The sequence below is a fragment of the Athene cunicularia genome (assembly GCF_003259725.1).
Source record: "Athene cunicularia isolate RWA chromosome 4 unlocalized genomic scaffold, athCun1 chr4_part1, whole genome shotgun sequence".
Lineage (NCBI taxonomy): Eukaryota > Metazoa > Chordata > Aves > Strigiformes > Strigidae > Athene > Athene cunicularia.
The window spans coordinates 40,836,654-40,863,149 of NW_020799098.1; the positions used below are offsets into that span (position 1 = coordinate 40,836,654).

The window sequence follows — 26,496 nt, forward strand, 5'->3', positions numbered from 1 at the left end:
CCCGGCCCGCCGCCCGCCGCGGCCTGCTGCTTCGGATCGGGACAGCTGCACTAGGGTGTGGGCGGCGCCGGGCTGTTCCCTATTTCCCAGACTGAAGCTCAGCCTCGGCAGGTGCGTGTTACCAACTGCCAAGGAAGCCAGAACGGGCTGGCTACTATCTTACATTCCTCAGAGAAGCTGCAGGCATGGGGGAAATGATTCAATCATGGGCTTGTCTGGTGCAGCTCAGTCACAACCAGCTGCTTACTCACACCTACCAAACCCCGTTTCCTTCCTCTTGGTAATTTTTTTGCTGCCATTAAGCATTTCGTCAATTCTGTCCCACTGCGTAGGTAAAAAACTCAGTTACAGCAGCATTCCTTTTTGCATTGTAACTGAGCACTAAAGCTGGTCTCAATCTGCTGGATGAGGCTCAATTAACAGGAAACAAATAGGATTAAAAAAACATAACTGCCATTACAAGATAAATTAGAAATTCCACTGCAGTTGCTACCTATTAGTGAGATGGAATTATGCCCTGTATTCACTAATCTGGACTTCTAAAATAGAATCAAAGTGATTTTCTACAAGATGCAAATTAATTGTTTTCATTGGTCCACTGCTCTGTTTTATTGTTATTACACCTAGAGTTTTATTCTCAGGCAAGGGCCTGAAATAACAGTCCAGAAACAAGTGGAAAATAACACTTGCTCTTACTCAACAGACGTGCCACCCTACAGTGACTTGTCTTCTCTTATAGCACTTCCCATCATTACTAATAACGATAGTACTACTAATGAAGATTATAGGCCACTGGGCACCATGCTCAAATGTCAAAGTTTCCCTCCTTTTTGGCAGATGATTGTACCACCACTGATCCCTTCCAGAATAAACTAACACATAATTCACAATATAGGTTCAAGTGCTGCAAAAGTGTATCTTGAGGTTTTAAATGACAAAGGTAATCATTGTCTGCCACATATACTTTTTTAAATTTGATAACCCCATCCCCTTCAGTATATAAATATTCCATTTATTCAAATATAAGCACAAGCATACATGGACTACTTTATGCTTTAAAGATTTTGGTCTCATTTCCCCCTTACCTTTTAGGTTCCAAGCAGATGAGACCTTCATATTAATGAAGGTAACAAAAAAGTATTCACCTTTTGCATTGGTATTTAAATATGAACTTAAATCTGCAAAAATGGAGATCTTAGTATGGAATTTCCAGTTTTGTCTATTAACCTCTTATTGAGAAGGAAAGTGTTACACCAATGAAAATGTACATCATTAAAGTGGGGACAGAATTTTTAGTAGGGCCTGTAGTGATAGGACAAGGGGTAATGGTTTTAAACTGAAAGAGGGTGAATTCACACTAGATACAAGGAAGAAATTCTTTCCTGTGAAGGTGTTGAGGCACTGGCACAGGTTGCCCAGAGCAGCAGTGGCTGCCCCCTCCCTGGCAGTGTTCAAGGCCAGGTTGGACGGGGCTTTGAGCAACCTGGGCTAGTGGAAGGTGTCCCTGCCCATGGCAGGGGGGTTGGAACTAAATGATCTTTAAAGGTCCCTTCCAACCCAAACCATTCTATAAACAGTTACAGAATGAACTATTCTATCACCAGATGTCTAAATATTTTTTTTTTAAACCAGAGGTACTACAAATTTACTGTGTAGAAACTACATCATTCTGGTTTTCAGCCAGTAAAATCATCATCATCCACTTTTAACTCTCTTCAATCAGGAAGCCACCTATTCTATAATTAAAACAATTTTTTTAATGTCATTTTTTTTGGAAAAAAGCCCACCTCCTACTGATCTGTGTGGGTTGATCAGGCTACTGGTTTGTAGCCAAGTACTAGGCAATACAAAGCCTGCATCTCCTACAATTTATTATTTGTTACCTGCTTACTAGTTTCGTCTATAAAATTCCTAGCTTTTTGTTTTCTCTCCGGAAAAGAAATTTTAAAATCAACACAAATATTGTTTGTGAAAACAAGTAGAAAACATGACAGAACAATAAATGGTCATACAGAAGTTTTTAATGTTTGATTAAATCACCACAGTAATAAGAATTTTTACTGTAATGATATGCAGCTCTACCACACTATTATAAATAAAAACATTAAGATCAATATTAAATACAGCTCTAGGCAACATCACAGATTAACAAAGAATGCATTCTTCATGAACCAGTAACTGAATGGTTTTAAAAAAAAAAAATATGCTGACACTTTTCCCCCTCCCATCCATCACTTTTTTTTTTTTTCCAAATTATTAAGTTGAGTAAGGCGCTGGAAGTTTTACTTTAAAAAATTTTTGTTGCACAGCACAGGCACACATACTTTGTCATCAGAACCTCTAATGTATATTTACCAGAAGACATTTTAAATGTCAACAGGGAAAGCTTAGCAGGTAAGAGCAGAGTTGCACAATTTATATGCAACACTCGGGATCCATACTGAAAATATAAAACACATGTGAACTGTTAATTCAGACAATACAGTCTGTAGAATGAGGTGCAAGTTAATACAGTACACACAGCAGCGTTTTATGAGAACATGAGACATGGCAGAGGTTTCAAACTGATTTAAAGCAATTTTCATACATGTAGTGCATTTATATTCTTTCACTGTAGAAAAAAATTATATCACACAAATTGCCGTCACAGACAGCTTCCAGAGCTGCCTCCTCTAAATGGGCCAAATCCTGCTATTTGTGAAGTTCTTCTGTAAAGCTTCTTCAGGCTTACACGATTGAAATTTTGTACCATGAAACTGCACAGTTTTGAACCACTAGCACTGACTTCATGTGGAAGAACAGAGCCAGTTGCTGCCACACTCCCAATTTAACATAGCTTGATTCCCTGTTTCAGTTCCAAACCTGTTTTTAATACAGGGGCCAATCATCATGTGCCCACTGGCACGTTTTGCTTTCTACTGGGTCCAGCTGCTCCAAGAAATGAGATTATGAGATGTAGATGGCAGTTTTATACTCAGAAAAATCAGTAAAAATTCAGCAGCACACTTAAGCACAGGCATTATTTTGGAGTTTACCAAAAGTATCAGAATTTCAGTCCAGTATGTCATTGTACTGAAGATAAAATTATACTGAGTACTTTGTGAAGAAAGACATTTGAGGTAACTGTGATGAATGCCTTAGAGATACCTAGGATTATTATTTTAGAGTTTTACCAGTTAAATATTTGCAGTCTTGTGGGCTTAACTGTTAAAAGAAAGTTTACCTTACCCCCTATTATAAAGCATGATTTTTGTCAGGTGGATTTCTTAACTTTTTTCCTCCCTACTTTAGGCTTATAGCATGTTGCTTTTCTTCCTCTGTATGTATTTGTGGTGGTGGTGGCTTCATAAAATGAAACAAATTAATTTAGTGAGTGGAAAGAAAAAAGTAAAAGAAGTTATGGATCTGTCACTTCACCTGCTAGCGTGTGTTGCTGCTGAATTTTAAAATCCTGCCAAAGTTTCAAGTACTGGATTTGATTCTGCCCTGCTGTTCATCTTCTGTGGCTACATATCATTTATGCTTCTATATACTTGGAAAAAGAAAGAAAGAAAAAAAAAATCAAAAGCAATCTACTAATGATAGTTGCTTTCTTCCTATTATTTTTAAAACCCTGCAGTTTTTTTAAATAAAATTTTATTATTACTGTTCCAGTTATCTGCTAGTAAAGGAAAAAAGAAATCTCAAGGTAATGGCAGTGAAAGTTACATTTGAAAATTATCTTATATGCGTGTTGGATCATAAAGAAACCATTTTGTTTAAACCCTTCATCTAGTTGTAAACATTTGCTAATCCTCCATTACTTGCAGAGGATTATGAATTATTCTATAAAATCACATTAAAAAGGTAATTAGTTATGTGAGATATTAACTAATTCATATTTAATAGATTTTTTTAATCCATACAAATATAAATAAAGAATGGTAAAACCTCAAGAAAAATAATATACATTTAGTGCAAGTTATGAGTTACATTTCTTCCTACCATGTCAGCAGTGGAACACCTTTTGTGGAGAAGAAAAAATAAAAATGACCATTCTCAAATTTTACAGGGGGGGAAAAAAGAATCTCCAGTGTTGTAGCATGCAGTTTCTACCAGATACACGTATACAGAATTGTTCCAGCTCTTAACTAGTAGAATAGCAGTATTTTTCCTTATACTGCACAACATTGGTATATATCATAGTGTTTTCAATAATACAAAAATTGCATAAGACCAAGTCACATTATTGATATTTTCTGCAGCAAAACCAGTATTTCCTTTGAAACACTAGTTTCATCTGGTTTTAATTTTTCTCGTATCACACCAGCACATGGGTTGAAAGAAGTCTCGCACGGTTCTTGCGAGGCATTACCTGTTCAATCTGTTTTTGTCGCAGTGGATCTGTACTGCCCCAAGCATTTCATGATTACAAACTTACACATTTAATGGCACAAGGAAAACCTCCCTTCTTGTGATTGAACCTCAGTAACTCACAGTACATCTCAATATGAGAAACAACTGCTTCAAAAGGGCACACCAATTTTAAAGAGGCTTTGTTACGGCTCAGGAGAGAGAGAAATAAAGCTCTTCTGGAATGTAGAAAGGTGACGTGTAATAATTAATACGTTTCATGAGTTAACACAACAGTTTTCAATGGTAAAAAGAGCAAGACCTTTCAGTCTCCATAAGATGGCTCAATTCAGAACGATCCCTCCAGAAACAGGGACTAATAACACATCTCTTCAATGCTGAAGTACCAGGCTGGGGCTGGAGAATTGCACTGCTCACCCACTGCACTATCATGGCAGACCTGACGTCTCGGGACGCATCCAGTGCAGGCCAGCGGCTCTCCCTTCCCACGCTCCCATCAGCCTTCCTCCTTGCCACATATTCCCCCAGACCAACTCCTGATTTCCAGCAGCACTGTTACGCAAAAACCCAGCTCTCGTCTCTGATTTTAGTAGTATCCCCCAGCCTAAAGTGTTGTGCTATTCAACAAATGAACCTCCTCTTCCGTTTCCTCTCTCTCCTCAGCTATGGGTTTCAGTTGAACATTATTGAGGCGGGGTCTTGGTTTGCCGTCTGGGCCATATGACGGAGGATATCTTTTTTTGTTATAATGCCAAGGAGGCGCCTGAAAAGGATAAATGGAAGACCAACATTAATCCAAGCAGGAAAACAGTAAAGCAGAACAAATCTGTAGCCAAGTCCTTTTTGTTGACAGGAATAGAGCGAAAGTAAACAGCCTGATTTTCTTATTTACACAAAAAACATTTTATTAAAACAAAATATTGAGGAATCACCCATTTGTTAAAAGACAGCAATGCTGAGACACCATATCACATGGTCTCTGACAGCTGTAGTCCATTTTAATAATACAAGTAATACAAGTAGAGCCCATGACATTTTTTACTTAACTTTTTGTTTCTACAAAAATGAAATTTTGATTAGCGTATGCCAACAAAAAAGTAACAAAGAGGGACAAAGAAAAAAAAGAGGTATGAAAAAGAAGTGATATTGATCCCATTTCATAAGGGAAGCATGTTACAACCTAGCCATCAGAAGTGATGTACTGTTTGATGGCCCAAAATTCTAACAGCAAATCAAACTCCCCTTCCCTCCATTTTTAAATCATAGGGATCCTTCCAGTCTGACACACTGGCTCAGGCTGAATGTATTCATAGGAGCACACTGTATTATTGGCCATGAAACTGTTATAGAATAAACAATAGTTAACTAGTTTTTGGAGTTCATAGCTTTAGAAAATAAAGTGTGAATAATATAAGAAAAATTTCATTTTCCAATTTAGATACTGTGCTCTTATGACAGGATCTTCATGGCTTTTAAAATTATAACTCTGCAAAATATCAAAAAGGGTGAGACTGTCCAAAAGGATAATATCACAGGAGAAGCAAAGAGCAGAATGAATGAGCTGCTGCCCTTGTTATTCTGGTTAGTACATTTCGTTTTGTCTTATTAAAGGACGCATGAAATACTTGTGAAATATTAGCATAAAATGAGAACATAATTAGCATGTTTTGCACATAAGCAGCTACACTTGGTGGGTATGTTTAGTAGAGATGTAACTAGCAACCCATGTCCAAATTAAGACAAAGTCCACCATCCATCTAAGGTTAGTTCACAACATCGTGGTTAAAACAGCATCTAGATTCAGAATTCAACAGTCATGGTAGCAGCATGCCACTTAGTGGCTTCGGTTATCACTGAACATTTTATAAAGGAGCACATCAGTTGCTGTAGGTAACAGCAGAATCACAGGACTTTGCATAAAATTACAGAACTTCACTACAAGTAAGAGTACTTCTAAAAAAATCATGTTGATTACAGGGGGATTACAGGGAAGACATAATGCTTCAATACATAAAAACATGCATGGCTTTGCTTCTCAAAGATGTGATACTTACTTAGCTATTTAACAGCTATTTAAAGCTGTCAAGATCAGAAAAAGAAATTGGCATATACGAAAATTTAACTGCATTAGGCAGGGAAAAAGTATTCCTAGCTGTGTGCTTTCCCATCTGAGGAAATCAGCAGATCAACTAGATGGATCTATGTGATCTCAAGAACAAAAATATCAGAAAGCCCATTGTTTACTTTCCTTTAATGTTGTGACTAACAGTATGTCCACATTAGCAGCTTAATTTCTGAAGCATTTTGTATATATTGTTTTATGGTTTAATATAAATTTTTAGCAGAAGATGATTTATTGTTCAGCCGATGTCATAAAAGCCCTGAACAGTTCACAAGTTTCATGCTTCCTGACTTCTAATGTGTCTAATTATGAGATCTGATATATCTAATCACCAAGGGTTCGACGTGCTGCTTTAGTTGCTCGAGATGCTCTAATATGTTCTTCTTTGTGATGATCCCCAAGACAATCCTGAAACAGATCATGTTATGCTAATAACTGTGTGTGAAATCAAATGAAAAAAAGTTCTAATCATAATGAAAAAGTATTAGAGCAAAATTAAAAAAAAGAAAAAAAAAGAATGGCTGCAGGAAAGCTAATGAGATAATTAAATGAAAAATTATTTAAAAGTCAGTACCCTTTCCCCAAAATTGCTTTTTTTCTTTTTCTCCCAAAATGCTCAACACAAATGGATCTTCAGCCACCCCAGAGCAGTATGTTTCTCATATCAAATACACATCAGGGAAGCATACTTCATCCCTTCTCCCCAGATTCACATCTCTTCAGGTTTTAGAGGCACTGAAACTGAAATCCACTTTATTTCCTTTCATAGTTATTTCTCCTCACACATACAGATAATTATTCACAAGCTACAGTAGATGAACAAAGTAATAATTGTGTAAAGTCATAGCGACTGAGATTTGTACTGTACTGTAGAGCAGAGTTATCTGGTGACCCTAGAAACAGACAAATTCAGACAAATTTCTCATTTATGACAGTATAAATCAAAAGCAACTCCCTAAAATGGATATTCTGGTACAAATTAGCAAGAGTGAGGCTCAGTCTTTATATATCTCTCTCATCAGCACCAATTTCTGTACAGTTCCTATTCCAATCTGGATTGGAACTAGAAAGGTGATGTGTGTCTTTATGTGGGTATATTGAATTTGCAGGAAATTTGCCAAAATATAGATCAGTCCTTGATATCTACAGGGCTGTATGTCATGACGAACTATCACTAGTACTAGTACTTACTATCTGATCTTCTTGTAATGGACAGTGTCCTCATGGATATCACAAGATTATAAACTGAGGTAGGAGAACAAACATGAATGTCTGAAAACAGTGAATTATTAAAGCCATCCATACTTGCTGCTACTTTATAATAAAATAGTTAAAAATTTAGAGTACAGTTTAACATAGCTTTGGATGATTAAGCCTTTTAGAGCCATGTCCTGGTTTTGGCTGGGATGGGGTTAATTTTCTCCCTCGTAGCTGGTACAGTGCTGTGTTTTGGATTTAGTGTGAGAATAATTTTGATAACACACCAGTGTTTTAGTTGTTGCTGAGTTGTGCTTACAGAAAGTCAAGGATTTTTCAGTTTTCCGTGCTCTGCCAGCGAGCAGGTGCACAAGAAGCTGGGAGGGAGCATGGCCAGGACAGGTGACCCAAACTAGCCAAAGGGCTGTTCCATACCATAGGATGTCATGCCCAGTATGTGAACTGGGGGGAGCTGGCCGGAAGGGTTGGGTCACAGCTCGGGCATCAATCAGCGGGTGGTGAGCAACTGTGTTGTGCATCACTTGTCTTTTCTTGGGTTTTATTTCTTACTCTCTTTTTTATTATATTCCTTTTCATTACTATTATTATAATATTGTTATTGTTATTATATTTTATTTATTAAACTGTTCTTATCTCAATCACCAGGTTTTACTTTTTTCCGATTTACTTTTGTACTTTTTTCCCAGTTCTAGGAGGGGAGGGAGAAAGTGGCTGTGTGGTGCTTAGTTGCTAGCTGGAGTTAAACCACGAGAAGTCAATTTTAACACATCAGTGTTTGAACAGAAACTAAGAAAAAAAATAATCACAGTAAATATTCTTCACTGAAGTTTTATCAATACAAATCTCCCTCCCCAAAACATGAATAATTGCATGCCTGCAATGACTTCTACTCTAGTCAGATCACTGTGTCCTTTCCCTAACAGAGAAAGGTTTTTTTAAAGTTATTTATACTTCTGAAAACATCTACTCGGCATTCAATATAGAGATGCACTGAAGAAAAAAGTGTGGGAGAACATTTAAATTTGTTTTAAAATTCATCCGAAAAGGTATACTTGGAAATCGATGTGATATTTAAGTATTTGCCACTTATAGCAGCAGTTCTTTTGCCCACAGCAAAACAAAGAAAGTCCCACCCGTATTTCAGGTTTCCTGGGTTTTGTCCCATGGACATTGATCCTAAATAATGTGGATTAGCAGACAATGTTTCACTCCCCAGGTGCCTTTAAAAGACATGCTAAAGAGAAAGCAAGATACCATGGCAGGAGCTGCAATGTTGTGTGTCAAGTGTTTAATGCAAGAGATAAAGGAAAGCAGAATGTTAAAGGAATAGCTACACAGAAAAAGGTCATGTAAAAAAAAAAAAATGGAGTAGTTTAGATAAGAGGCAATTAAAACCAACATTTATGTTTCCATGCCTAGGACTGATTTATTTAGTAGGTAATCACATGACAATTCCCCATAGTCTCATCTACAAACATTCTACATCTTAAAATTACTTTCTTGAAATATTTTGAAGAAACAAAAGCTGCAGATTGAAGTTCCAGAACTAGTAGTAGTTATTTAGTTGTTAGTATTCCAAAACCAAAAGCTTGATGGTAAGCGCCATCACTAAGCTCCAGAAGAGGAAATACTGACTGGATCATTTTCTCCCTTACATTTTATGAATCAGGTATTTGTAGATGTTTAATAGCTGATACACTGCACATTGCCAAGAGGAAATACAGGCCTTAGACTGTGCATCACACAAGACTAAACTTCTGCGAGACAAGCTGTGTCTCCTCCACATGCAAGTTACACAGGCAAGATTTGCTGAATGAGAGCTCATTTTTAACGGAACATCTTAAAATGACTGAAATCACCTGCCTGTTGACATGGAATACAAGGGAGGAGTAAGAATTTAAGAGAGGTGCCACATCACAGCACCTTCTTAACAAACAGTTAGGGTCTTCAGTTGCAGCACCAAACTTATGTGTTCAAATACCATGATCCTGGAATATATCCTGGTTCGAACACTTTGATCCTGGAAGTGAAAATTACTGCATCTAACAAAATGAAGAACATTGCTGCTACTTTACTCACCCGTTGTGTGTTACAAGGCACTGCCTCAGACCCAGCTTCCGGAAAATATCCACCACTATTTCCATTGGTGTGTGGTCTGTCACGGTGAAAGGGCTCATATCAAGTATGCTTCTAAGCTTCAAAGGTCGAGGGCTTTCAGCTGGAAGTGATGGGGTATGCTGGGCAAAACAGACCCTGGAACTGCCAACAATTCCTTCCTGCTTCTTTCTAGCACTTTCTTTAAGAAAAAGAGGGGAGGGGGGAAAACAGCAGAGGATGAAAAATTTACATTCTTGGAGTAAAATAATCCAGTGCAAACAGACAGATCAATCAACATGACCAGACTCTGATGTTAGTCTCTAGATGCTGATATTCTGATATATGCTATTTTGATGCATTTCCATAGCCACTGCTTTATCCCTTAGAAGTGCTTGTGCAGAAATCACAAGAGCCATACAGCTTTAGCCATTCTTCACCTACTACCCTTCTCACTCAAATAAATAACTTTTATTTATTATAAAGAAGTGGAAAGACTTAAAAATAGCATGCAGAAAGTACATAGATGGCTGCTGAAGAAACTGTCTAGGGGAAAGCCAATCTCAGTTGACAGCTCCCCTGTCATGATTCCAACAGCTTTTATTATTGTTGGTTTGAAAACAAACTCATTTCTGATCACTCTGAAAATGTTTCTTGCACTGTGCAAGCTCAGCAGCTGAAATTAGTTTTACCTGTGAAAGTGTATTATTAGAAGAGTGTTCTGCTATTCCCCCATTTGCTCTTAAGCAAATGCAACTTTAAACCAGTATGATGTCTGTAATGATTTCCAAATTATGGACACTCCTATACATCCTACATAGTGATACCACAGTATTCACATTATTAAGACCACAGGCTAAAGTTTTACTGAAGTAAATAGTGCTCTGTTCACAAAACTTTTTTTAAAAAAAAAAATATTTGGAGACTTTTGTGTCTCTTTCTCAAGTGTCTTTGATAAAGAGATACTTGTCAATGTGTAATCTTACGAATTACGGGGGGAAAAAAAAAAAAAGTAGTTTACAGTTCAGCTTCCGTCACTGATTTCATGCACCAAATGTTACAGTTCTGTAACATTTTCTTACATAACAAGGATTTTTTTTTTCTTTGGTTATGATACTGTCCTCAAAATCCACAGATTTTTTTTCTTGCCAGTGCACGAAGCACTGTCACAAGTATCACAGAAGTTCTAATACTCACCCAAAGAAAGAGGGCCCAAACAGGGCTTCTGTGCTCATTTGCCCAGGGCCAAACTTTCCATTACACAAACAAATTGAAAAACAGAAACCTAAAACAATTAGTATTTTGCTTATTTCTCTATGATATGATCTTAGCTGTTATAACAGTAAATACCATGTCAGAGAGAAGTACAATATACATTTTAATTCTCACAGAATTCTGCTGTTCTAAGACGAGAATAACACAATTTTGAAGAAGAATGTTAGTGTAGCATCACTTGAGGAAAAGAGATACTAGCAAAAGCCTAAAAACAAAAATACTGGACTAAATGATGTTTTGGCTTACTTCAGTATAACAACTTTTGTTTCTATGACAGAGATGAACATTTTCTCCATTTCAGAGCCTTCTATTGAAGATAATCATAGACTTCAAAAAAGGAAAAGAGAGCCTGCATAAAGTATCTGAAACTGAAATAAGTCTAGAAACACACAGAGTAAATTCTGGTTTAATCTAGACAATCATTTAAATTGGCATATATAATCATGCAATACTGGAAGATAATTACCTATTGCAATAGTTAAATCTCTTCTTAGAGCAAATCCCACTAGTCTCTGCGATTCTTTTGACATAATAACTGGAAAACCATTATAGCTGGTTTCATTGATCAAGTTTTCTATGTCTTCAACTGTCATATTATCCTGCGTCAGAACTGCTAAAGGTGGATCGCTTCTTCGAGGTCTCATAACATCAGCCGCCAGTGTTGTGTGAGTAAATTCTTCCTTTGCATCCAAGAAAGGATATCCATTCAGTCGGATGTGTGCCTCATAGATACCTTCCCTACCAAAGGCATCTCCTACCCACTTACTGGTCATGACTGCAGCCATTAGGGGCACAATATATTCCAGCCCTCCTGTTAGCTCAAAGACAATAACTACCAGGGACACAGTCATCCTTGTCACACCACCTGCAAGAAAAATGGTAGCCAGTAACATTCTAGTATCAGATAGTAATGTATTTAGAACTTCCTGCCTTCCTGTTGAGAACTACAAATGTAACTTTGCCATTAAAACTCATCTGACAAATATAATTCTGCACAATACAAACAAGCAGACAGGAAAAGTGAACACAAAACTTCTAGAAGTGAAAAAAAAAAAGTGAGCTTTAAAGAAATTTCCTAGAAAGTGAGAGAAGAAAAGGATTTGAAAAATACGTGCAGTTATTTCACGTAAACTAAGAATAAAACTATGCATTCCTCCACACCTAGGTTAAAAATACTGTGAAATGCAGGGAAATCCAGTAAGATAAGAATGTGGAAAAAGAATGGAACTGCTGAAGGGATGTCATAGGTAGCAATACAACAGCCAAGTTTTCCAAAGGATTAGGAATTTAATGCTGTCATAAATCATAAAAGCTAAAAAGAATTCTGAGCTGATGAAAAAAAAATAAAATCTTTCTTGGACAACAGGAGAAGAATGGATTACATTTCTTTTTTGTTATTATTCAAGATGTTTTTTCTGCCCAGATTTCTGATGCCATATCTTCCTTCAATAAAAGAACATGATTCAAACAATCTTTCTTTCAATGCATTCAAAAGTGATTCAAGTTGAACTATTAAAAAAAAAAACAACCCAACCACTCCAAAAACTAGATTTGTACCACTGGTTTATTTAATTGCTCAAATACACTTTTCCTTAAGGAAAAGGTCTACTTTCTGCAGAATCCGTACTAATAGCTTTTAATTTCTAAGGCAACAAAGTTGTAAGCTAGGACAAGACAAGGCCTTCAAAAAACCTCTCCCAGCTTAGGTGCCCAACTTAAGCCTCTTTCCATGAAGCTGATTTTCAACAGTCATAAATCTGACTTGTTAAAATACCTCAAGCTGGACTCCCCAAATCATTATACACTTCTGAAAGTTTTGTTTGGATTATGAATTTCCAGAACATTTTTTTTCAATTTATGTAGATGTGGCAGCTGATCACATCACCTCCTTTTAATAATTTCAACAGTACTTGACTCTGCAAATCCTCTACTTCATACAAGACTGATGTGTCTGATACAGTAATGACACCACTTGACACCAAAAAGAGAAAGCGAACACTATTATTTAAATTCTTCTGTTGCTCATCAATTTAAATTTCATGTGACTCCTCAGATCACAAAAATCTGATGGTCTTGTGTAGAGATATGAATGTATTATTCTGAAGAGAGAGAAGTCCATAGAAAAGGTGTTCCAAAACTGCACATTTACATCTCCTTTTAATGTGGCAACATACAGGAAATCAGATAATTAATTACTTTGTTATATGGTATTTACCTAAGCATGCAGCAGCACCAACCATGGCATAAAGACCAGGTGTAATACAGTCAGCTCCAACTTCACACCATTCCTTGAAAATGAACCAGTCATGATGGTAGTAAGCCAGCTGCTCCACTGCAATTCCTACAATCCTTCCTGCTATTGCTCCGATTGCCATACTAGGTATGAACAACCCTGATGGAACCTGCAACAAAACCAGAAGAACTGCTGTTATGCTGATGAGAACATACCTGATGCATCATTTTATAAGTATTTTTATTTTCTTTCTTCCAAAAGAGATGCAAATGCTCACACTGTCAGGTTAAAACCACATAACTTGACCTTGCAAGGTTAGTAAAACTTAACACAATGCTATTGATACCACTGATCAACCTAGTTAGCTGAATCCATTTTACAAACACATTTGTTTATATTTTACTCTATTTAAGAGCAAACCTATCACCAACACAGCACCACAGACTAGACTCTCAGTACCAACACCACAATTCTTACTATATATGTGTCCAATCTGAGCTGTGCTACCAGTACTGAAAAGTCTTCCTTACTATTTCCCATCTCTCTTATTAATTCATGTTCCCCTAAGTCAACATTCACTTACTAAACAAGCTTTGCACATAGGAGCACCTTCCCAAACTGCTTCTTAACACTTCTATAAATTAGATGGCCAACTAAACAGATGATTTTTAAGAGGCTTTGCTTACTATAGTGCAGTTTCCTATACAAAGGAGTGTATACAGAATGCTAAATGAACTAAGAGACAAAAAGGCAGGACAACTCCCATTGCAGAAAGTACATAATGCATTACTGTAAAAAAAAAAAGAAATTCCTACTGTAATTTTAGTTATTTAAATTGTTTTCCTGTTATTGACTAAAACCCAAAAAGGCCACGCAGCCTTGTCATACCAACATGGCTTAGAAAAATATTATTTCAAGTCTTGCTTTTACCAGCAGATTCATAAGGAGTGATGGTTCATCTGAGAAACTGCTGTTGTGTATCTCTTCTCCTCCTTAGGAAGGTAATCTTCTTTCCTAAAAATATACTGGTGTCTAAGAACCTGGAAATGTCCACTGCTTCTCCTCACAGCAGCTGACAGTATAAAAGTAACCTCTGACTGAGGTACAGACTAGAAATAAGTAATAGAATTTTTACTGTTTGTCTAAATGCACCCAACCCATCCTGTGAAAACAACTTCATTTAAAAAATGCACTCCTGGTGTAACAGGACACTTCCCCCCCCCCCTCCACTGTACAGATGTGAAATTGAAGTATTGTACAATTCCAAACTATAGAATCCAATAGCTGGTGCTGAACTGTATTTCAGAATCTATTATTATTATTATTATTATTATCATTATTATTATTATTATTATTATTATCATTATTATTATTATATTGCCAATATTGATGGTTGCAAAGATGATTTCTAATAGACAAACCAAGGACAAACAAACAAAACTGTGTTTGAAAGCCACCAGCACAGGTTTTTGGGGAAAACTTTAGTATTCCTTCACTCCCATCCTGAACTACCTAATATTTCACTGCTGACAGAGGTAACTATTCAATGCTATCATTTCAGTGGAATATTCAAATTATGCACTTATACCACTACTGTTATTTCCCACAATTAATCATGCATCTTAAGCCCTTTCTAACTAATTTCTAATTTCTAAAATCCATTTTTTTTCCCGAGTGAAATTCTTTCTTGGTGAACAGTTCAATAGCACCCTGAAAAAATGACATTTAAGATATAAAAGTAAAATAATTGAATACATCTTCAAAACTGCCTCAGATTCTAGTCTGCTACAGCAGTATGCCACAGAAATTCAGTCTCCATGTGGAAATTGCATCCAAATTGTTTCCGGTCCTTTGTTAACATAACTTTTTTATGTATCTAGCTCCCTCTCTTCTTTCCATTGCATGTGGATAATGGTTACAAGTCTAACTCTGATTTTACAGGTGCATTTGTCTGCACAAGCCTCTGAATCACAAGTCACAAAGTGGAGATGAACCTTCACTGAGAAGGAGCGAGGAAAAAAAAGTTTGGTTCTACCTTGTCTCAGCTTTCTTCTCCAGCGAATGTCAGCCTCACTCAAGTTATACTACAGAGGAAAAGATTTGTTCTGTGGCATATGTACCATCTTTGAAACAAGCAAGGAACCAGGATATGGGTGCAACTTTCTACTTCTTGGTAGGGCAGTTGCATACCCGTCAGCTTCTGAGGAAAAGCTGTAATCCCACCCCAACTGTTCATCATCAGCATTTAGACACTGTAATGAGTCTACTAAGCAGTGAAGTATACATACAAAAGTCTGAAAGAAAAAAACAAAACCAAAAAAACAGAAACAAAACCAAACCACTGCCATATCAGCTTCCTGGCAATCCCTGTTCATGGCAGTAAGAGCAGCAGGAATCACCATGCCACACAGCCAGCAGCTAAGTGCTTTGCTTATCTCACAGGAAAACAGTTCCTGTGGGGAAGCCTTGTGTTTGCACATGGCTACAGCTCCAGGAACACACCCACAGAGCCCAAGGATCCTTAATAATGACTTAAATGACAAAGTAATATTTTTTTACGTTTTAAAAAAAAAATTAAATTTTCTCCTTTCATAAAAATAAAACTTAAAATGTAAATAAATGTAACATTAAAGTGACATCCCCTTCAGATCTCCAGATACTAGCTGAGATTCTAACCAGCCCTATGCTTTAAAGCTTCAGAGAAATATATGTAGCACAGTCCCATCAACAACAGCAGCATGACTCCTTGCCTGCTGGAAAAGTAATAAATATATTCTTAACAACTTCACAAAAACATTTCTACCGAAGTGCAGATGCTGAAGTTCTGATAAAATGAACCAACCCTAAACGAAGTGTAAACTCTACCATTCTGTAATCTAGTGAATTCTAACACACTAAGTGTGATCCTGTGGTGACAACCCCACAAGAAAGAGCCAGATGCACATGAACACATGAATGATAAAAAAATGTTACAATGCTTATAAGGGTAGAGCCCTAGGTATAAGTGAAATACAGTAAGTGAACAGAAAATAATACAACAGATTGGAGTGGTCACATTATAGAATAATGTCTGAAATTTTGACCTATGAAAAACTAGCATTTAAAATATACACAGTGGATTTATCTTACCCATCAACCAACATATGGAAAAGAACTTTAAGTAACAGATTGCAACATCTTCTAAAACATCAACATGAGAAACACAACAAAATATTGTTCTATCAGTTAGAGAATGACAGAATGGTTGAGGTTGCATGTGACCACTCCAGACTGTCAACCTCTGCTCAAGCAGGGTCCACTACAGCAGGCTGACTAAGATTGCACCCAGTCAGGCTTTTGAGTATCTCCAAGAATGGAAACTCCACAAATGCTCTGGACAACTTATTCCAGTGTTCAACCACCTTCACAGTAAAGAGTTATCTTATGCAGGCAGTTACATGGAACAGCAATGTCGACTGAGAAGTTATAAATCCTGCTTAGTGACCATTCTACAATATATTTAAGACACTTTTGATGATGTAGTCACAAAAAACTATGAAAGGAGCCTGACAAGACAGGAAATAATGAAGGCATACATCATTCAGAAAACAGCCAGAGCTTGGAGAGAAGGTGAAGAGAGCTCCAAACAGGTTTATGAAATGACCAGGAAAAACAGAAATTATGATGCGTTGTAATGGAGAAGAAATTCCCATCATAGCCACATGAATGAAGCCCACCTTCTAGTCGTGACATGCAATACTGGAAATTTCAAGAAGAAATCATCATCAGCTCCCTTTGACAGTCTGCAGTAATTACATTTATGTGATAAATGACTAGAGGGGATTAAAAAAAAACCCCTACAAGTTGTGCAAGAGGTGCAGTCTTTTCTTATTCCATGTAACAGGACTAGGGAGCCTGAGTGGTTATGTCTGAACTCAGTTGAACTAATCAGCTCTTGGAAGTTTTAGAATCATCCTTATTGCTGAATCAGGCCCATACAAACAGTCATCCATCCACACAATTACTGTTCATTATTAAATTTAGCACGTTTCTATTCAGCTGAACAAAGGCTTAGTTTGGATTTAATTAAACTTATTATTGTTTTCTACAAGACTTGCTTATTAATCAACAGTAAAAAGGCCTTTTTTTAAAAAAGAACTACACATGAAAAAAAAATTCTATAAACAAAGCTCCTAGCTTTGAGAAATGGAAAATGAGAAAGGCAATAATTAAATAATCACAGCAGATGATACAGCCACTGCATTCACACTTACCTTGATACCAAAGGTGAAGACTGTCATGATTATTTTAAATATGAGTGCTAAACACAACTGCCATATAGCTGAATAGACTCCAGTGCCTGCTGGACGGTCAGGAATATCATCTACTATTTTGCTCGCATTCATATCATTTCTGTAGTCACAGAGGGAGGAGGATTCTAATGGCCCACAGTCTGTGAAGAGCTCTTTAATAAGCTCACTGGTGTTTAGCCTTGTATATGGATTAGGAAATGCAATGACAGCTGTTATTGCTGCAACAATAATAACCTCCAGGACAGGATACTTCCCAAATTTCGTAGATTTGCGTCGACGACACCATGCGATGTTTGCTCGGATGAAAAACGCTCCCCAGAGCCCACCAAATACTCCCAGAAGAATAAAAGGAAGCAGTTCAAAAAGGTACCAAGGAGTGTGATATTCCACATAAAAAAGAACTAGGCGGCTATTACCAAAAGGATTGATGGACCTTAAAACAAACGCAGCTACTAAAGCAGCAAAAAATGATCTCCATAAAGTTTTCAGTGGGAAATAGTAACTGACCTGCAATAGCAATACATGAGAATTATTAGTGATTCAATTAAAAATACTGGAAAGACCATTTTATGCATGTGTTACAGTTCTGCTGCCTACATGGCACATACACTAAAAAATAAGTACTCGTACATTATCAATATTATTCCTATCACTTGGAGCACTGCACTCCACCACATACTACATGTTTTAAAAGCTCTACAACAATTAATACTTTCATCATTTTTAAAGTTGATACTAAACAGTATTGAAATCACTGCTGTTTTAAGACTATTAGGAAATAATGCATAGTAATTAATGTTTAAAAGCTTCTCTGTTTAGAAGTATCTCTTTCTAGCATTCAGAAGAACCAGACTGTGTATTAGCTGTTCTCTCAAATTTACTAACACTGTTTCATCACCATTTAACCTACACTGAAAGGTTTCTTGCACATGTGTTATCTCCATGAAGTATAATTAAAATATTTTTTTAAATTCCTCAAAACAGAACATGCAATTTCATACTTAAGTCCCATATAGCCTGATTTGAATTTCAAGAGTTTTATTCTGAGCTTTTTTAGATTTCTTTTGGCAACAAAGGAATTCCTGAAAATCCCCCAATGATACAGAAAAACTATACATAATAAACTATTTTGCCTCCCTTTTCCCATTCAGAGATTTTTAGCTTTCGTTTTCTTTAAAAATGGTAATGATCTAAATAACATTCTTATGTATTTTGAAAACAACTAATGAAAATTAATATGAAACATTTCTTGGAGAAGAGAGTTGGTTGCCTTGGAAGTCAGTTTTATAGCATATTTGGCTTTTTAATGATTAACTTATTCAATTTTGTTTAGTGTCTGAAACTCTAGGAAATGTTTAAAAACTTGCTTCACAAAACCATCAAATAGGTTTCTAAAGCCTCTTTCAAAATGAAAGAGCACCTGATATTTTATTTTCTTTTTAGAATACATTCCTAGAGTGAAAAACTGCTGCATCTCTATCTGTATGTAAACTGTAATTATTAACTGACTCAGCCCTTCTCCAGAAAAATATAACTGAGAATAAAGCAAAGCTGACATTCATCCAAAGACAGGAAAATATATCTTTAGGAGTTTGCTGGTAACAGGACTCTTGACTTTGAAATATATGTCCAAAAATAATTTCCTTCTTAGGAAAGACTCCACAGCTTAAAGGAGATTTTTTTAAAACAGCTATCCTTCAATGCCATCTCTTGACATACCTCCTCCAGACTGAAAAGGACTCCACCAATTGGGGCACCAAAGGCTACAGATACTCCTGCTGCTGAGGCAGCTGACAACACCTGGAAAAACAACAACAGCGAGGGTTTCTTTTTTGCAGTCTGTAATATGGTTTAAACACGAAGAACAGAATCTCACTACAGTTATCAGTTTCTTCTATGTTTCTGTCAAGCACACACACACTTCCTAACAGAAAAGCATCAAGTGTATCAGAATGCTCACAAGATGTGAGTGGCCACAGCAGCCACCCACCAGGTACTAGCCATGACAAAACCAAGGATGCTGCTCAAAGCCTCCACAGCAAAGCACCTGAAAGATTCTATGCTTCACTATGAAACTGCTGATACCTCATTTTCAAGAAATTGCAGTAAGCCTTCTCTGTGCTGGAGCAGACAATTCCACTGTTTCATATGTCAAGCAAGCAGGGCAGAAGACCAGCTTGGCTGAACAGGGAACTCCTCATGGAACTCAAGAGGAAATTGTATGAACTCTGGAAGTAAGCTCTGGCTTCACAGGAAGATTACAGAGCTGTGGTTCATATATGCAGGAAGAAGACACGAAAGGCCAAAGCTCAATTACAGTTGAAACTAGCCAGTGCTGTGTCAGATAACAAGAGCTTTTTTAAGTATATTAATAGCAAGAGGAGATCTCAAGAAAACACTGGACCAATACTTGTTGAAGATAGTCATCTGCCTAACAAGGATTCAGAAGAAGCAGAGGCATTCAATGAAGTTATTGTCTCAGCCTTTAACAATACTGATAGACCTTGGGCTGTCCACTCCCTTGAGTCAGAGGACCACAAGCGTGGGAACAGTGACTTTCCATTTGTGGACATTGAAATTGTCAGGAACCAGCTGTTTCAGCTGAAGATTCACAAGTCCATGAAGCCTGATGGGATTCATTCCAGAGTACTGAAGGAGCTATCGGTTGTTATGGCAGGATCCCTCGCGATCTCCTATCAAAGGTCTTAGGAGTCTGGGAAGGTCTCTGCTGCCTGGAAGCTAGCCAGTGTTAATCCAATCTAGAAAAAGGCTGTGAGGGAAGACTGAGGGAGCTACAAACCTGTTAGCCTAACCTCAATTCTTGGAAAAATTATGGAGAAGATTATACTGCAGGTGACAAAGACATTTAAAAAATAATGCAGTCATCAGGCACAGTCAATATGGGTTCACAAAAAGGAAGTCCTGTTTAATTAATTCGATATCCTTCTATGATTAAGGTCACCTGCCTAGTGGATGAAGGGAAGGCAGAGGTGTAGTTTTTCTGGATTTTAGTAAGGCTTTTGATACTGTCTCTCGCAGCATCCTTCTGGACAGGTTCTCCAGTGGTGGGATGAGCAGGTTCACAGTGCGCTGGGTGAAGAATTGGCTGAACAGCTCAAAGGGTTGTAGTGAATGGGGCTATATCTGACTGGCAACTTGTCACCAGTGGTGTTCCTCAGGGTTCAACTCTAGGGCCAGTCCTGTTCAATGTATTATTAATCAGTGATCTGGATGCAGGAGTTGAATGCACCATTAGCAAGTTTGCTGATGATACCAAACTGGGAGGTGCTATCGACTCTCTTCAGGGACAAGAGGCCTTGCAGAGGGATCTAGATAGACTGGAACACTGGGCAATGATTAATGGGATGAAATTTAACAAGTCCAGATGCACCTAGGATGGAGTAATGCTGGGCACAAGTATAAACTGGGAGAGAAGTGGCTGGAGAGCAGCCCTGCAGGAAGGGCTCTGGGGGGGATGGCTGACAGCAGGCTCACTATCAGTCAGCAGTGTGCCCTGGCAGCCCAGAGGGCAAACCGCATCCTGGGGTGCATCAGACACGGCATAACCAGCCGGGCAGAGGAGGTGATTATCCCGCTGTATTCAGCCTTGGTGCGGCCTCACCTTGAGTACTGTGTGCGGTTCTGGGCCCCACAGTCTGAAAGGGTGTGAAGATCCTTGAATGCGTCCAGAGCAGGGCAACAAAGCTGGTGAAAGGTCTGGAAGGCATGTCCTGTGAGGAGCCGCTGAGGACTTTGGACTGGTCTAGTTTGGAGAGAAGGAGGCTGCAGGGTGACCCTCAACTGCTCTCTACAGCTTCCTGAGGAGGAAGTGGAGAGGGAGGTGCTGTGCTCTTCTCCCTGGTATCTAGTGATAGCACACATGGGAACAGTTCAGAGCTGCATCAGGGGAGGCTTAGACTGCACATTAGGAAGCATTTCTTTACCAAGACAGTGGTCAAACACTGGCACAGGCTTCCTAGAGAGGTGGTCAATGCCCCAAGCCTGCCAGTGTAGAAGAGACATTTGAACAATGCCCTTAATACCATCCTTTAACTTTTTGTCAGCCCCAAATTGGTCAGGCAGTTAGACTAGATGATCATTGTAGGTCCTTTCCAACTGAAGTAGTCTATTATATTCTATTCTAGATGTGTGTAGCAGAGAAGTCCATCAATCACAAGTATTATTCAAGGGACATAAATGGATGACAGACTATGTAGCTTATATATCAGTCCTGGAGATCTGCGCACAGGAGCCTTCAAGCAAAAAAATCTGAGGTGAACTGAGATTAAGGGAGCGATTAAGAAGAACAGAAGCAGCAGCAGCTGGCCCTAATAGCATCATGGATGAATTATGTTCAATATATGAGGATGGTTAAAGTGCGTACTAATTGTAACAATATTGGACAAATTCCTTGCAAGAACACTGACCCCCAAGTAGTAGCCCTTACACACCTGTGGAAGAATACATAGAGAAACTCAAAGAATTATTACATTATTCTGAGATAAACAGCTAAACCACAGGTAAATTAAGCTATTTAAGAATACACAGCTTTGAAATAGGAAGTAAACCGAAATTTCTCATGTTCTGCAGTCTCCGTACAGAAGTTCAGCCTGAGAACCGAAACACAGTGGAGTAACACCCTTTTTTGTTTTACAATATGAAAATTTTATTGCATTAATAAAAATATTAAAACTTGCTACTCTCTCCGACTGTATTGCTTTCATTAGCATGGCTTTCTCTATTGGGTTTACATGACAAGGTTTTGGTAGCAGGAGGGCTGCATAGGTAGCTTCTGTGAGATGCCACCAGAGTCTGCCCCCATGTCCAACATAACCAGCTCCAGCTGGCTCCAAAACAGACCCACCACTGACCAAAGCTGAGCCTGTCAGTGATGCTGGTGGCACCTCTGTGATAAGATACTTAATAAAAGGTAAAAAACACTGCACAGCAGCTGTGAGAGAGAGGAGGGAGAAAAACATGAGAGAAACAGCCCTGCAGACACCAAGGCCAGTGAAGGAGGGGAGGAGGTGCTCCAGGCACCAGAGCAGAGATCCCCCTGCAGCCCGTGGTGCAGCCCATGGTGAGGCAGCTGTGCCCTGCACCCATGGAGGTTAATGATGGAGCAGATACACACCTGCAGCCCAGGAAGGACTCTACACTAGAGCAGATCTCCACCCTGTGGCCTGTGGAGGACCCCACGCCAGAGCAGGTGTATGTGCCCTGAGGGAAGCTGCAGCCTGCAGAGAGACCATGCCAGAGCAGGCCTTCTGGCAGGAACTGCAGCCCATGGGGGATCCAGGCTGGCACAGTTCATTCTTGAAGGACTGTACCCTGTAGACAGGGACTGTGCCAGAATTTTTGAAGGACTGTCTCCCATGGGTGAGTCCCTGCGGGAGCAGGGGAGAACCCTGAGGAGGAAGGAGCAGCAGAGACAAAGCATTACAAACTGACTGCAGCCCACATTCCCAATCTACTTGTGCTGCTTAGGGATGGAAGTCAGAAGTGAAGATGAGCCTGGGAAGAAGGGAGAGTGGAGGCAAGGTGGTTTTAGTTTTGTTTTTATTTCTCACTATCTTACTGTGTTATTAATTGGCAATAAAGTAATCTTCCTCAAGTCTAGTCTGTTTTGCCTCTGTAAGTCACCTTCCTGTTCTTAACTTCTCCTATGAAATTTAATCTTATTTTCTCCTGCTGTCTTTCTGAGGAGGGGTTAGAGAGCAGCTTGGTGGGCACCAAGGCTAACCTACCACACTAACAACAATAAACTGAAATAGAGAAGAAACACTGTTGTCAGCAACCCTTTCCCAGGAATACTTTGTTCACAGCTTCAAAAGTCCTCTGCTGTCCTCACAACTGAAGACACCCATCATTACCAAAATGTAGAGCCAAGAACAGAAAGAGTTTAAGGTCTCTAAGGTAGGAGAAACGCAAACTCACCCTGACATGGAAATAATTTACCTTGGGGATGCTAGGGATAATACGTTGCTCTTAACACAACACATAACTATCGATAATCCAAGCCCAAACACTGTTCAAGAGAACAAGTACCATCTTTCAAATAAATCCGTGTAAATGCGTGGATGTTCAATACATCCCAGAAATTCTTTTACAAGAACTTACCTCTCTTTTTTTAGCTTCATTTGTGCTGTACTTTGGAAAGAGGTAGGAAAAAATATTCCCACAGCAGCAGGCAACATGTACCAAGGGACCCTCTTTTCCTAAACTCAAACCTGATGCGACAGCCAAGACTAAAGTAATTGTTTTTATCATCAAAGTCCACTTCCCCAAGTAACCTCTGATGATGAAGCCACTCAAAATAGTTTTTATCTAGAAGAAAGAAATAATAGTATCTGTTACTCTATTCTGCTTTCTCCAGAAAATGATTAATTGTACCATTTTAGCTGCCTAACTTAAAAAATAGCCTTTTTAAATTACTAACTTGATCACACTTTAAAACATCTACTGTTCACATTGCTACATTGAGTCCACTTGGTTGCCAGAGGCTTTCCATCTGCAATTTAGTCTAAAACACTGGGCAGTAACACACAACATTTTCAATTACATTTAGTAGAAAACTAATCTGCAGTAGCTTCTAAGACTGCATTCATTGGTTTATGATGTAAATTACCAAGTGAAAGTCAGAAAACTCCCCAAGGAAAAACAGACCTGCAAAAACTATCCTCAAGGTCATCTATTGCAGCAATACCACATTTGCACCAATTTTACACCTCTCTGTTTTCTCCTATGTTTTACCATTTCTACATAAAAACTTAACAGTAGATTCCTTGACAGAAAGATGTGATCAGATTTTTCCACCAGAAAAGATAGGCCACTTGCCTAAGGTATTACTTTTCCTAACAGTGTCACATTATTAGCCTGGAAAATATGGCCATATATAGGAAATAATATAGCTATCATAGGAAAGGATAACATCTCTATAAATAGAGTGTACACAAAACACTGGGCAGCTGTGTCTCGAAAGTAAAGGTTAGCTAAATTTGGAAACCAATTTAGGATGAAATCTCTTCTGGAATAATGGCACAGAACTACTCCAGGCTTATTCAGAGGCAGGATTTGTCCTTCAACTTCTACAATACACATACATAAGGAAATATGTACAGAATGACTGGAGAAGTGAGACTGACCAGACATTGACTTCGGGTTTTTCTCTCCCATTCTGCATATAGCAGCAGAGAGCAACTGTAAAAACTATGAGTTTTCAAGGATATTACACATTTTACGTTGTGACTGAGGGTTTATACTAGTTAAGGTGATTAAAGCCAGTACAACAAAAGATCAATTGCTATATCAAAGAATCTATATTCTGCCAGTGAACAACTGTTCTCTTATCACCATAGGGAGGGTGGGGATTGGGAAGAACTTTGGAAATCACTCTTCAGAAGTCTGTTCTCTTAAGCTAAATGCTTCCTTAAAAAGTAGTCCAACCACGTGTGCAGCAAAATTTACAAATTCAGGAGACGCTCTGAAATTTGGGGTATTTTTCTCAGCAATAATTAGTACAATTCCATTGTTTCAATTTGAATACTTGTATTAATGTATTTCATCAAAATCACAGGGCACTCCTTCTTGCCCTCCCCCAACCCTGTAAGGCAGCAGGAATTTTCACATTAATATAAAACATCTATAATGTATGTATTAGTTAGACCTCACCTCAGGTATTCCTGAGCCGCAGGCATAGGGAGCAAATACCTTCACCAGAGAAACTGCTAAGAAGGCAAAGCTCAAAGCCCAGAAAATGTACATTATGTAGTTCATTATGTATGAACCTGGACCCTAAAAGCAAAAATGAGACACAGAAAAATGTCAGAATACAAATTTGATGCAGGAGCAAAATCACTACTTAAAATAAGCCAGAAGTACTCTTGCTGCAACTACACTTATGCACACATTTTGAGGGACACTAATTATTACCAAGCCAAGAAAGAGAGAGTTTTATTTGAAAACCATAAAGTCATGACACCTGCACATCAGAAAAGTCTAGGTTATACAAGGTAGGAAGTGTTCCAACACTTCATCTTAAAAAGGAAAAATAAACATAGCACAGGAACTTTTTTTAATAGCTGTTAGTTGCTAAAATCTACTGAATACTAAGTAAATCTTTATTTTAAAAATTTTGTGGGAGAAAAAATAAAACCAATCTATTCTTAACTATCAGAAAACACAACAAATTTCATTTTTATTTTTTTATGTATAGCTAGGATCAATAATAGACAGTCTAGTGTTAGTAACAGTCTATATTCTCTCAAGTTCATAGCACCTGCAACAGTCCAAGCCCCTTAGCAGTGCATGAAATGCACATTTATTACACTATGACCTACCAATCAATTCAAATGCTGAAAAACAGAGCAGACAGTACAATCCAAATCCATGTTTAGTACCTTAAAACCATTATTTTCTTCCCATGTTCAGTTGAGCTGTTGAGCAAGACCATCAAAGAATGGGTATATACTTACTTCTGCTTGCCCAATTATTAGTTCTGCCCATGTTTTCCACTGTGGACATTTATCTCTCTCTTCAAATGTGGTTTCATTTGAACCCCAGCAACACTGTTCATGGTTAAACCACAAAGCACTAAGGCAAATGCCTTCCTTTAAGTCAGTCATCCAGTCAGCAGCAATGTCTATTAATCCTGCCAATGCCCCTGTTGTAGAAAGAGTTTTGTATTACTATTCTGGTAAATAGCAATAACACACACAGATAAAATGAAGAAATGTGATGGTATTAATTGATGTAAATGGGAATTATAGAAAACCTAAAGAAATAGACATTTAAAATATTACAGATTTCCAGGAATACACACTATTTGCAATATGGTAAGATTTGTATTTATTGAAGAATCTAGTGCCTTGTATATTTCCCAAGTGAAATGCATCTTTTTTTTTTCCTTT

At 38.0% G+C, this 26,496-nt stretch overlaps 2 protein-coding genes across 5 annotated transcripts in view; one reads left to right on the forward strand and one right to left on the reverse strand.

Annotated features, from left to right (window-relative positions):
* Positions 1-2,952, forward strand: part of LOC113479247 (histone PARylation factor 1) — a 12,843-nt gene extending 9,891 nt beyond the window's left edge. Inside the window, exons 9-10 of the mRNA XM_026847008.1 lie at positions 1,093-1,126; positions 2,878-2,952. Of these exons, the coding sequence (XP_026702809.1) occupies positions 1,093-1,126; positions 2,878-2,952 (109 nt within the window). The remainder of the gene's footprint in view (positions 1-1,092; positions 1,127-2,877) is intronic.
* Positions 2,004-26,496, reverse strand: part of CLCN3 (chloride voltage-gated channel 3) — a 58,517-nt gene continuing 34,024 nt past the window's right edge. For 2 of the 4 annotated variants that reach the window (XM_026846598.1, XM_026846599.1), the window contains exons 4-13: positions 26,062-26,249; positions 25,259-25,381; positions 23,708-23,914; positions 19,307-19,387; positions 17,549-18,094; positions 13,278-13,464; positions 11,529-11,927; positions 9,773-9,989; positions 6,808-6,883; positions 2,004-5,116 (exon numbers count right to left, since the gene is read on the reverse strand). In XM_026846598.1, coding sequence (XP_026702399.1) covers positions 4,958-5,116; positions 6,808-6,883; positions 9,773-9,989; positions 11,529-11,927; positions 13,278-13,464; positions 17,549-18,094; positions 19,307-19,387; positions 23,708-23,914; positions 25,259-25,381; positions 26,062-26,249 — 2,183 coding nt within the window. In that variant the 3' untranslated portion in view covers positions 2,004-4,957. The remainder of the gene's footprint in view (positions 5,117-6,807; positions 6,884-9,772; positions 9,990-11,528; positions 11,928-13,277; positions 13,465-17,548; positions 18,095-19,306; positions 19,388-23,707; positions 23,915-25,258; positions 25,382-26,061; positions 26,250-26,496) is intronic. The other 2 variants (XM_026846600.1, XM_026846601.1) reach the window with 1 other exon arrangement.